At 41.3% G+C, this 12,949-nt stretch overlaps 1 protein-coding gene across 4 annotated transcripts; it reads right to left on the minus strand.

Moving 5' to 3' along the window:
• Positions 1–2,930: 2,930 nt before the first annotated feature.
• On the minus strand, positions 2,931–10,438 carry E2F6 (E2F transcription factor 6). Of its 4 annotated transcripts, none has more exons than XM_070732886.1 (6): positions 10,075–10,438; positions 7,504–7,720; positions 5,865–6,023; positions 5,594–5,708; positions 4,850–5,016; positions 2,931–3,693 (listed from the first exon to the last, which is right to left on the minus strand). In XM_070732886.1, exons 2-5 carry the CDS (start codon positions 7,713–7,715, stop codon positions 4,888–4,890), a joined length of 615 nt encoding a protein of 204 aa, XP_070588987.1. In that variant the 5' UTR covers positions 7,716–7,720; positions 10,075–10,438; the 3' UTR covers positions 2,931–3,693; positions 4,850–4,887. The 4 variants fall into 4 exon arrangements, with proteins under 4 accessions (XP_070588987.1, XP_070588986.1, XP_070588985.1 ...); XM_070732885.1 differs by having other exon boundaries at positions 10,003–10,438; XM_070732884.1 differs by having other exon boundaries at positions 4,873–5,016; positions 5,594–5,706; positions 5,863–6,023; positions 10,075–10,432.
• Positions 10,439–12,949: the final 2,511 nt, after the last annotated feature.

Genomic DNA, 12,949 nt, shown 5'->3' on the forward strand with positions numbered 1-12,949 from the left:
GGGCCACCACAGAGAAGGCTCTTCCCCTGGGGCCCGCCAAGCGACATTGTTTAGTCGAAGGGACCCGGAGAAGGCCAACTCTGTGGGACCTTATCGGCCGCTGGGATTCGTGCGGTAGAAGGCGGTTCCGCTTCTGGTCTGGGCTTTAAAGGTCATTACCAACACTTTGAATTGTGACCGGAAACTGATCAGCAGCCAGTACAGGCCACAGAGTGTTGCAGAGACGTGGGCAAATCTGGGAAGCCCCACGATAGCTCTCGCAGCCACATTCTGCATGAACTGAAGTTTCTGAACACTTTTCAAAGATAGGCCCATATAGAGATAGTTTGGCCCTAAGCCATGTAGGTCTTTAAAGGTGATAACCAACACCTTGAATCTCATCCAGAGACTGATTGGTAGCCAGTGCAGCTCACAGAGAGTTGGTGTGATATAGGTATACCTAGGTGCACCCACAACAGCTCACATGGCTGCCCTCTGGACCAGCTGTAGTCTCTGAACGATTTTCAAAGGTAGCCCCATGTAGAGCGTGCTGCAGTAGTCTACTGAGATGATAAGGGCACGAGTGACATAAGAAGAGCCTCCTGATCCAGAAAGGGACACAATTGGTACACCAGGTGAACCTGTGCAAAGATCCACCTGGCTACAGCTGAAAGATGTTGTTTTAGTCTCAGCTGAGATCTATCTATCTATCTATCTATCTATCTATCTATCTATCTATCTATCTATCTATCTATCTATCTATCTATCTATTATTTGGATTTCTAGGCTGCCCTTCTCCATAGCTTACTAAGCAAGAAATACAAAAAGAAACATGTAAGACACCCAAATGTTAAAAACTACTCTAAAGCTAATTTTAAAATCCCAATTATTTAAAATTGCAATCCCCTTCTGAGGGGGGCAACCTTCCCCCCCCCCAACAACAGATGGACAGTTGGTGTAGTCCTTCAGAGGGAATACCCACAGCCGTTCAGTCTTGTCAGGGTTAAGTTTGAACCTGTTAACTCTCATCCAGACCCTCACAGCTTCCAGGCACCGACACATCACATCTACCGCTTCAATAAATTGACACAGGGTAGAAATGTACAGCTGGGTATCATCAGCGTACTGCTGGTACCTCACCCTGTGTCATTGGATGATCTTACCCAGTGGTTTCATGTAAATGTTAAACAGGAGAGGAGACAGCACTGAACTCTGTGGCACCCCACAGAATGGTCTAGGGGTCAACCTCTGTCCTCCTACCAACACTGTAACCAACCGGAGAGATAGAACCACCACAGCGTGGTGCCTCCCACTCCCAACTCCACTAGTCGGGGCAGGATACCATGGTCAATTGTATCGAAAGCCACTGAGAGGTCAGGGATCACCTAGAGGAATGACCCCCAACCTGGGCGTGCCAGGGGTCATTCATCAGCATGACCAAAGCATTTTCTGTGCTGTAGCCGGGCCTGAAGCCCAATTGAAAAGGGTCTAGAAAATCGGTTTCCCCCAATGATCATAGAAGCTGGAGCGCCACGACTTTCTCCACAACCTTACCCACAAAGGGCAGGTTGGCAACTGGACCAAAGTTTAATTCAGCTGGATCCAGGAAAGGCTTCTTGAGGAGGGGCCTCACTTCCCTTAACGGTTGTAGGAAAGACGCCTCACTCAACGAGACATTGACCAAAGCCTGGAACCAGCCTCATGTCACCTCCCTGCTGGCCGAAACCAGCCAGGAGGGGCATGGGTCCAGCAGAGAAGTGGAGGAACTCACAGCTCCCATAGCCTTGTTCACTTCCTCAAGAGTCACAGCAGAATTAAACTTGTGCCACATAATAGGACTAAGACCTGCCCCTGTCATCTTGGTCTGACTTACCCAATCAGAGTCCAGATCCATCCGAATCTGGGTGACTTTATCTGCTAGACACTGAACAAATTTATTTATTTATTTATTTATTACTTAGATTTGTATGCCGCCCCTCTCCTTTTCTGCCTTGTGTATAAATTCCTCAGCTCCACCCTGCAGGATCTCCTCCACTCCCTCCACATTAAAGGAATGGGTCACTGTGAGAAGGGCGGCTGAGTGCAAATCCTCGGACACAATGTGCAGAAAAATGCGAACATTTTGCTGTCCGTATCGCCACTAGGTAAGTCCTAATAAAGGCTCTTAACAGGGGGCAGATTCAGAGTTATTCATTCTCCAACTCCAGAACCAGTTACTGGTTCTCTGATACTGCTAGGTGTTGAATCAAAAGTCAAATCCAAGAAAAGAGAAGCAATTGCAGGAAGTGGACATGGAAGAAGAAGATGGATCCACAATTATAGCTTATTGATACTGCCAATTAAAAAGCCCCAGACAATTGATTTTTTTGGTACAGGTTTTCTTTTGTGTCATTTTTAACAAACTGCATTCAATAGTTTAGTGTCATTTTTCGTAAATTGTATTAAATATATTACTTCACAATAAATTTTGAAAATGTGTTCAAAAATCTTCAAATACTTGAAAAGATGTCAGATGGAAAAACAAAACATGATCCCACTAATTCCACAGTGCCAGATCTAGAAAAATGGCAAATTATGAAAACAAACGAACAAATGTCTGACCTGCAAGAGCAGTTCACAGTGGAATAATTTCCCCACCAGTAATGCATTCTCTCTTACTAGATGTGTCATGACCCAATGTGTCTCTGGATTTCTGCATTAAGCAGGGGTTGGATTCAATAACTTTCTTTACTGTATAATTCTATAATTATAGAATTTTATAATTCTGTCAGCAACTGGTCTGGTCTTCAGACAGTCAAAATTTCAGCAACTGCATGGATATTCACAACTGAATTGGTCTTTCAGTTCAGCTTTAATGCTAATAAATAGTATGATTGCGGCATTGGTGCACTGTAAATACAATTTTTTTAACTTTAAAATTCCATTCAATTACAGACAAAAAGACTCCATACTTTTCATATTTACACATTTATTATTTGCTGTACAGATTCAGGAGTGCAGTTCTGCCTCCCAGATTTTATTTAATGATCATTTAAACATGATGCATACAAGCTGGGTCCACACAATTTCAATTTCTTCAGACTTGTTTTTTAAAATCTTATTTTTTTTCTACTCTAGTCTTTTTGTATAAAACATTTCCCCTTTTGGATTTTTATGTTTCATTCCATGTTTAAAACAACCTTGGAGCAACTGTTGTGCAAGCAAGCATAAATAAATTTCTTCAGTTTCAAAGAGCTATCTTTTGAAAGAGCAGTAAAAGTAATCCAAATGCTACTATTCGTTGAACTGCAAAAGAAGCCACTTCTATGAAATAAATTACAGCAGGTATTATGTGGACTTATGACCCTTGTATCAGAAGAGAAATCTATGCCACTTTTGTAAAACTTAAGACTGATTTGCTTAAGCAGAATTCCTTAGTGTATGTCCCTTGAATGTGTGTGGTGTTAACTGTCACTTTTCCAGTATAAATACACCTTGGATCTGATATAGAGGGTTAAAGGAAAAATATTCATTTAATTTTATGCCATTAGGAATGCCTGAAACAGGAAGCAGGTTCTCGGGTGAGATGTCCACAAAAATTTCATTCTTTAAAAAAATTAAGAGAAACACCTGTTATCTCTGCATTGATCCATAGTGATTTAAATCTTGGAAAATCCATGAATCTGAAGTTTAGAAATAAAATCCTTGACTTTCTTCCACTCTTCATACAATTCACTGCAAAAGTTAAAATTAAGACACATACTATTTTACAATAGGATCATATACTGGAGAAGTATTTAATCACAGTAATGCAATTATTTCAGTACATGCAGAGGAAATTTTCTGTTTCTACTTCTTCTGTTATTATCACCAATTCAATTTCTATGACTGCATATCTCAACTGAACAAATCTAGGTGGGTGATCCAATCTACATTCATTCATTGTATATGACCAGACAACTTTTGGTCACTCAGTTTTGTGCATAATCTTCCCACCTTCCTTCCTTCCTTCCTTCCTTCCTTCCTTCCTTCCTTCCTTCCTTCCTTCCTTCCTCCCTCCCTCCTTTGTAGAGTTAATGTCCCATAAAATTTATCTACTTAAAAAATCAAAACTACACACCAAAAGTTGTAGTCTCAACTTATGACCAGTCTTTTAGTGACTGTTCAGTTATGACTGACCCTCCAAAAAACATTTACAACCTGCTGTAGCTCTGATTGATCGCCTTCCCTGTGGACTTGGGACAGCACTTCACATACTCAGGAACTAGCCTGCATTTAACACTGTTGTACGTAGAGAACTATCTATTCAAGAATGCAAACTTTCCACCCTCCCTTAAAACAATCCTTGGGGAAACCTATTAACAACCTAATGGTATCATGTAAATCAGTGGTTAACAACCTTTTCTTCACCATGGATCCCCTTTAAATACCTTTTGTGGCCACAGATTATGGCCACAGACACCCCCCCCAAAAAAAGACTTAATTCAAGCTTGAAATTATAATATTTCTTCAAGCCTTTACCGAACCCCTGTGAGACATTGGGGGGGGGGCAAGGATCTGTGGACCACAGGTTGAGAAATACTGGTGTAAATTATATAGTGCTACCTTTATTTATAAATAGCTACTGCTATTTGGATTTTTTTTATCCTGCCACAATGCTATCAGATTACAATGTGAAACTCCAACAGTCTCAAGAAAAAGAGCAATATGCTCTAGTTAGCTTATATAAACATTTTACTTGTTTGTAGGACTTCTGTCAAAATGTGAATCTTCTCTTAATCATTTAACTAAAAAGGGAGGGGGGATGAATTGTACCTTCAATGTCAAGAAATATTTCTTGACATTAGACTCCTTACCTTGAGCCTAGTTATTATCACACATCTCTACTGACCTCTTTTCAGTTCAGTACTTTACCTCCAGCAAATCAGCCTATTTGCTTTCGCATGAAAGTTGATCTGTATTTTCAGAAGCTTTAACATCTGGATTATCTAATGACATCTCACATAAGTAAACATCAATGGGTCCTTTTGTGCTTCTAACATGTGCTTCTATGCAGTTCTGAAAAATACCAATATGTTTTGATGATTTTAATAGATGAAGGGTGCATAGATTTCATCGTATTTCAAAACTCGAAGCATGCCAGCATATTCAAGGAAAGAATTCTAATTCCCCAGAATGTAACAAGAATTCCAGGTAAGCAGTTCAGGAAAGGCCCCAAATACTTTATGCTGCTAATTTATGTATTGCTTTGAAACTAGCAATAGATATCTCCCAGTCTCTTCATAAGTTTCTTATTAAGGGATTTGCTTAAGATCAGTGGGACAAAATCATTTTCATTTCAAATTAGTGTTTGATCCTAATGAAATCAGCTCAGATATGTTTGAAACTTCAGAATGAGGTAATATAGAGTGAGAAAACAAAAATGTGTGTAATTTCATTTCCATATAGAAGCAATCAGCCTAAAGTATAGTTAAATTTTCAACAGGTTAATTTACAAGAATATGAGGCAAATTTCCTTCTGTGAAATTTAAAATTAAAATAAAAACTTCACTGTTGGTCTTTGTAGGTAGATCTTTTTACAGCTATCCATCCAATTAAATCCCAGTAATTTCAAATCAAGTCAAGAAGTACCTACTTCTTTAGGAGGGGGTATTTCCATCCTGGTTTCTTCAGGAGCCTTAATTGCAATAACAATCTGTTCTTGAAATGTCTGAATGTTATGGATATCTTGATAGGTCACATAAGCCAATGTATGCAACAGTTAAGAAATTTTAGCAGCAGTAGTAGAAAGTATGGTTTACCTTTATATATACAGTACGTTTAATAAAATATTATAATTACACAAAAACCTAATACTGTTCAATTCCAGCAACTGAATATTTGTCAATGTTAAGGAAAAAGGATATTTTGCATTTTCTTTATCATCTGTTAAGTCAAACAACTGATGAGCACAATCTTTGATTAATTCATCCAATGCTTCTTCCATTATTGTCAAATCACAAAGTTCATCTCTTAACTTCTGTTGCTCCGGTGTTCGTTTAGTAATATGCTTAATATCTGAACCCCTAAGATAATTTTTCAAAAAAATTATAGGTTTAAGGTTTAAGCTTAAAGATACTGTATAGATAGCATTACATCATTTTATCAATATCAAAATCATATTTAATGAGAGCATAAAAATATTTACATACTACTAAAATTCTTGTGTCTGTAGCCTTAAACTGGAAAAAATGGTATATCAAAACTTTGTCAACAAATAGGGATATCTTATAGAATGCTGGAACTCAAATGGGATAGGGATATCAAATGGGATATCTTATAGAATGCTGGAACTCTTTATTCCTGAGGAAATGAAATTTGGGAAAGCTGTGTCTGTTTCAGTGCTGCTGGGGTCACATAATCCTTTTCTTCAACATTTGGTGACACTCATGCAATCCCTCCCCCAGTCAGCAGAACCTACATATCTGTCTTCTGGGAAAAGAAGTAGGAAAGGGAGGGAGGAACAATGAGGAATGAATATCACATTCCATTCCTGTCCCCAACTGCTCTCCCAATCACCTTTCCCATTAACTCTTGCATATCTGTGACCACACACACACCCAGATTTCCCTTTGCCCACTCTCCCTGATTTGCATAGCACCTCTCACACCCTACTATCTTTCCCAATCCTCACCCCTTGGTTCTCTCCCACGTGGTAGCAACTACTAATCTGTCTGTTGGCCTTGGCCTTGCAACTTCCTGCTGGCTTCCCCCACTTTCTTACTGCAAAATTCTCACAAAGTGGGGAAGTCAGTAGGAATTCTAGGGAGAGAGAGAAGAAGGAAGGAAAGGACGGAAGGGGGGAAGGAAGGAAAGAAAACAATGTCAGAGAAGAAAAGAAGTGAGCAAGGGAAAGAAAGGAGGAGGAGGAAGGGAAGGGAAGTTACCAGTGCTTTATGCCACAAGAAAACTCAATGGGAAATCCAGCATTCATTCCTGCTCCTGCTGCTTTTTGCCTTCCCTTGGTCATTTTGCTGTTTAGGAAATGAAATATCTCTTAAACAATGACCCAAAAGGGCACAGGTTATCTAAACTTCTAAAATCAGCTATCACTGTCAGTTACACATTTTGTGGGACTACATACATATATACATGCATATCATTTATTCTTGTGCAGACATAACAAAGTAAACTCACTGACATTCTTATTAGATCAGGTTGTGTAAATTGTATACATACTGTTGTGTACATTTTTACAAGTCTTACATTAATAATCTTTATATATAAGAAGCTCTGCATCATTATTGAAGATTCTCTCCACTTGAGATTGTACTGTGGTAAGAGCTGAACTAAGTTTCTCCGTATCAATAGTTTGATACTCAAATTACAGTATTATGATGCTTAGAGCATAAACCAAACTCAAATATTTACAGGTATAATTGTAGAAATCCATAGGTCAACCTGTATACTTTTATCATTCTTCATAATTAATAGTTTGAAATAAATACCACATATTTAAATATCCAGGATCTCAAGTACAAAGTTAGAAAAAAAGACCCTACTTACACCCATTGGATATGATTCTTGGATCTTTTCCGAACAAGATGTATTCCATCCAATACGTTTGTAATATCATACACTCTTCGCTTCCTTACTCCTAGTAAACGAGATACTTCATTCAAATCCAGGACTCCTTCAGGAGCAGCTTTGACAAGATCCATGAATCTTCTGGTCAGCTGAACCAGAGATCCATCATAACGGGGCTTTCTGCCTTTCATTGATTCTGCACAGATTTAAATAAAAGTACAAATTAATTCACTGTAATAGAGTTGTAACATGGAAAAATTCTCTCATTTGTCATCAAAAGCTTTTGAGCTAATCACCCTAGCTAACAGGCACCAATTGAATAATGAAACATACAGTATTTGCATTGCCTCTAAAAAAATGTATTCAAGAACACATTAACTTTTAGATTTAAAAAAGCCCAAATTCATATCTATCTACCTACCTACCTGCCTACCTACCTATCTAAACACACACACACTATATAAATGCATTATTAAAAAAAATAAAAACAAAAAAGGGATTGGTTTGTAGACCTTAAATTAACCTCAACACCAAATGCTGACCTCTTGATGGCAAATAAGTAAAAATTGGGATTGGAATTTTTTTAAAAAAAGGATTGGTCTCTTAGCATCTTTCACAGTATTAAAGATTTAAATGAAAGTTAAAAACAAACCACCCACAAACCTTTAATTTTCATTAAAAGGCTCCACAATAGCATTACAATAGTTACCATGGCACTGAAAAAAATGACTTACAACCCAGTCTTTGGACTTACAACTATTGCAGCAACTGTGCAGTCACAAAATTCTGGACCGCGGCAGCTAATACAGGTAGTCCTCAAATTACGACCACAACTGAGCCCAACATTTATGTTGCTAAGCGAGACATTTTGTTAAGTTAGTTTTGCCCCTTTTATGACCTTTGTTGCCACAGTTGCTAAGTGAACCATTACAGTTGTTAAGTTAGTAACAGGATGCCTAAATGAATCTGGCTTTGTTATTGAATTTGCTTGTCCAAAGGTAGCAAAAGGGGGATCACCTGATATATTTGTGTGTGTGTGTGTGTGTGTGTGTGTGTGTGTGTGTGTGTGTGTGTGTGTGTATGCTGGTCTTTCAAGCACCGGTGCCGGTCTTTCGGGCGCCATCTTTTTCCTCATTTTTGGTCTTTTTTGCTTCCTGTGCATGTGCAGAAGCAAAATCTTGCAAGGGGACGCTCGTGCGTGAAAGATTTTGGCAATTTTTGCATGCACAGAAACAAAAAATCGCCAAAATCTCTTTTGCACACACATCCCCTTGCAAGATTTTGACACATTTGTGCTTCCTGTGCATGAGTGGAAGCAAAATCACGCTGGGGATGCATGCATGCATGCATGCAAGAATCCTCATACTGTGCACACAGTGCATTGGTAGCAGCAGGTAATAGGAATCCGCCCCAATTTATATATATCGTATGTATGTATGCATGTATGTATGTATGTATGTATGTATGTATGTATGGTTGTTTTTCTGTCAAAATAACTCTGGTATTTCGAAATATGGGAGGAAGCGACTTTCCTTTCCTTTTGCCTCTTGGCCCCACACAGGGGCCATTTCCAAGGCAGAAATACATATACGTATATATGTATATGTATCAGATAGATAGATTAGATAGGTAGGTAGGTAGATAGATAGATAGACAGACAGAGAAAGATGATAGACAGACAGACAGACAGACAAAGATGGTAGGTAGGTAGGTAGGTAGGTAGGTAGGTAGGTAGGTAGATAGATAGATAGATAGATAGATAGATAGATAGATAGATAGATAGATAGATAGATAGATAGATAGATAGATAGATAGATAGATAGGATACATGTGTGTGTATTACATCAGGGACACCGCAACCATCATAAATAGGAGTCAGCTGTCCAGCGTCTCAATTTTGATATTGTGACCTGATGAAAAATATTGCAAGGATCCTAAATGTCTAAAACGATCCTAAGCCACTCTTTTCAGCGCCGTTGTAATTTTGAACGGTCACTAAACGAACCGTCGTTAAGTCGAGGACCGCCTATACAAGAAGCAAAGAAGCCCAACGTTTTGGGACCTCTAGGAACTAAGCCTGGCTAATAACGCAAAGGGAAATTTCCTCATGCGTTCACAACCGGCATCTTTCTGAGGCCCGAAGACTGCCAAGGGCGAGAAGCCCTATCCCACCCGGCCCGAGGACCGCCAAGACTCGCAGGCAGGCTACGACGAATTTCGAGACCAACTGGGGAAACCGCAGAAAACGTGAACCGGGTCCAGACGGCAGCCGGAATCCAGAAACTCCCCTCCCCTCGCCTAATTCTCATTCCCAAGCCCCTTTAAGAGAAGCCGAAGGAGCCGCCTTCATCTCCCCCCCCCCCCTTGTTCGATTCTCCTCGCGGACTCTATTTTATTCTGCTCAGCTCCCCCAACTCGCCGGTTTGGCAACCACCCCAGCCAGGCAAACCTAATCCCATCTCCCGTTCTTTCTCCTACCCGTGCCAGGAAAGACAAATGGCCTTCTGAAGCCCAGCGGGGCCCCTTTGGCCCACCCGCTGCCTCACTCACTGGCAGCGAATCCAAGGAAGGCGACGGGAACCGCAGCCGCTGCTCCTACTCTCGGCCGGAGCTGCAGCCCAACGCCAGGGCGGCCATCTTGGCCCAGCCTTTCCCTCGGCGGTGTTCTTGGCCTTTCTCCGCCTCAATAGAAGGCGGAGGGGAAGGAAGGGGGCGGAGGAGGGAGACACGGCGAAGCGCCGCCCGCTTCTCCTCCTCCGGGGTGCCGCCTCGGTTCGTAGCTGCCGCTTTAATAGCGTTTTCCTTGGATCCCGAGCGGGCAGTTTAACCCCGGAGCGGAGCAGAACCTCAGTCTGCTCAGGGCAGAGCGGGAGGAGTTGGAAGGCCCCCGACTTCGGCCTTCGGATCAGGAGGCGTCGAGGAGCCGCTTAAGATGCTCTGCGATGGGCGGGAGTGGTCCGACTCGGCTCCGGGACCCTCCAAGTTAAGAGTTTTCAAAGTTTCTCCCGGGAGAACTGCTTCTAGAATGTTCTCTTTATTACGTTTTATGTATATTTTCATTTATATACCCTAAGAGCATCTGCACCAAAGACAAATTCCTTGTGTGTTCAATCACACTTGACCAATAAAGTATTCTATTCTATTTTAAACTTCCTTTTCTTTGTTGTGCTTTTTTAATTTTTAGAATATTTTTAAAATATATATGTGCATTTCCCCCACCCCCTTGCATTTCTTAACTCAGTGATTCTCAACCTGGGGTTTGGGACTCCTTTGGGGATTGAACAACCATTTCACAGAGAGTTAGGAACTAAAGCTTCTATTCTGGCGCTTGGAATATATTTTTACAACCCGGCCAATCAGGCGTTTACAGTGCGGGTGTCCCTCTGACTTTCCTGCCAATCAGCTTAAAGCTCTGTTGAGAGAATTGGCGCTAGACTTATGGTTGGGACTCATCACAACATGAAAAACTGTATTAAGGGGTTGCGGCATTAGAAAGGTTGAGAACTTAAGACTTAACAGGTAATAAAGGCTGCAACCCTTTCCGCAACAAATGATGTTTTGGAATGAACTTGTTATTGGGGATGCAGTGTTACTATTTCATTTTTTTTAACATTTTGGATAAATGGACTTGGAATCAAAAGACTTCTGAATAAAGGAGAATGTGTGTAGCTCAAAATTGAAATGGGAGGTCTTTGTTTTCCTGCAAACGCTACCTGGGTTAAGTACTCATCTGTTTCCTAGTTGAGGGAAGCCAGCCTTGTCAGAAGACTCTTTGATTATGTGACTAGCATGACTATAGGACAGTGATGGGCAACCTTTTGAGCTTGGTGTGTCAAAATTCGCTGAAAAACCGAGCATAACTCGGGTGGTGTGTCACCTTGAGAAAAAAACCATAATTTTGTGATATTTATAGTTTAAATAACAAATATGTATAATTATTTAACTTACCTGCTTAGTGACTTCTTTGTTAATCTGTCAGTTGGTTTCAACTGCGACCTAAATTTCACAGCAACCTAAATTTGGGGCTCAATTGTAATTGCAATTCGAGGACTACCTAATGACATTCATAATCACGATAGTTTCTGACACTGGATTACACTAGGATGGGAAATACGAGGTGAAACGGGATGAACCAGAAACTCAAATATACTGCTCAAGAAAATAAAGGGAACACTTAAACAACACAATATAACTCCAAGTAAATTAAACTTCTGTGAAATCAAACTGCCCACTTAGGAAGCAACACTGATTGACAATCAATTTCACATGTTGTCAGCACATTCAACTTTGTACAGAACAAAGTATTCAATGAGAATATGTCATTCATTCAGATTTAGGATATATTTTTTGAGTGTTCCCTTTATTTTTTTTTACCAGTGTATTTTTTCACAAAGCGTGTGTGCATACTTGTGTGCATGCTTGTTTCTCTCTCTCTCGGCGTGTGTGCATTCTTCATATATGAAATGTTGGCGATCTGATCAGGGTGCGTTTCCTCCCTCCCTCTGCCTGTGTCGGAAAAAAATATACTGGAAGCTCCTTGAAACCAAACCCAGCGGAGCCTTATTTTACAAACAAAACGGCTCGTTCCGTCCAGCCCAGTGAGTTTGCCTAGCTCTTCCCCCCTACTGCTACCTCTTCAGCACTGTGCTCACCACAGAAGCGCCTGCCTAGGGCCGGGACCATCTTGCAAAAGCGCTTCTTCCTCTCCACGAAAGAGGCGCATCGCCCCGGCTGAGGAAGAGACGCCACCTCAACGGCATGCACCGCCATCTTATCTATAGGTGTCACTGTCGTGGCTCCTCCCCCTTTCTCCTCCTCCTCTCCCATTCACCCCTACCCCGCCCCGCCTCCCACTGGACTGCGCTTTGCTTGCTCCTTCCCCGCCCTTCCGGCTCTTGCTCTTTCCTGGCTCTCCCCCGCCCCCCTGCTCTCCACCCCCCGCGGGAGCAGGGTGCCAAACTCAAAGTGCAAGATGGCGCGGAGAGCCTCTTCAGCCAGTTGGTGCCCATGCAAGTGAAATGCCAGGGCGGAGAGGAGAGGTGAGGTGCCGGCGTGGCTTTTCTTCCTTCAGCCGCGTGTCACTGAAAGTGGCTACGCGTGTCAGTGCTGACACGCGTGTCATAGGTTCGCCATCACTGCTATAGGATAAGCGCATGGAACTTTGTTACATTCAGACCAAAGTGGTACCTATTTATTTACTCACATCTGTATGTTTTCAAACTGCTTGGTTGGCAGAAGCTGAGGCAAGTAATGGGTGTTCAATCATTGCAGGGTGCTCGGCTCTTGAACCCTGTCAGAGCTGTCACAGCTTTAAAACAAAATTTTTTTTTAAAAGCCTTGGCTCCCATTTGTTGAGAAAGATATAATTTTATTAGCGGTCAAGTATAAAGCAGCAATGCAAAGTCAGAACTGATATTTGCAAGCC

Source organism: Erythrolamprus reginae, chromosome 1, assembly GCF_031021105.1.
Source record: "Erythrolamprus reginae isolate rEryReg1 chromosome 1, rEryReg1.hap1, whole genome shotgun sequence".
Taxonomy (NCBI): domain Eukaryota; kingdom Metazoa; phylum Chordata; class Lepidosauria; order Squamata; family Dipsadidae; genus Erythrolamprus; species Erythrolamprus reginae.

Excerpts from the sequence above, each read along its gene's own strand:
- E2F6 (XM_070732886.1), bottom strand. The coding sequence starts at position 7,715 with ATGAAAGGCAGAAAGCCCCGTTATGATGGATCTCTGGTTCAGCTGACC. Across the intron at positions 6,024-7,503 it reads AAGAATCATATCCAATGGGT|GGGTTCAGATATTAAGCATA; the intron begins GTAAGTAGGGTC and ends AAATTATCTTAG. Across the intron at positions 5,017-5,593 it reads AAATACCCCCTCCTAAAGAA|AACTGCATAGAAGCACATGT; the intron begins GTAGGTACTTCT and ends GGTATTTTTCAG.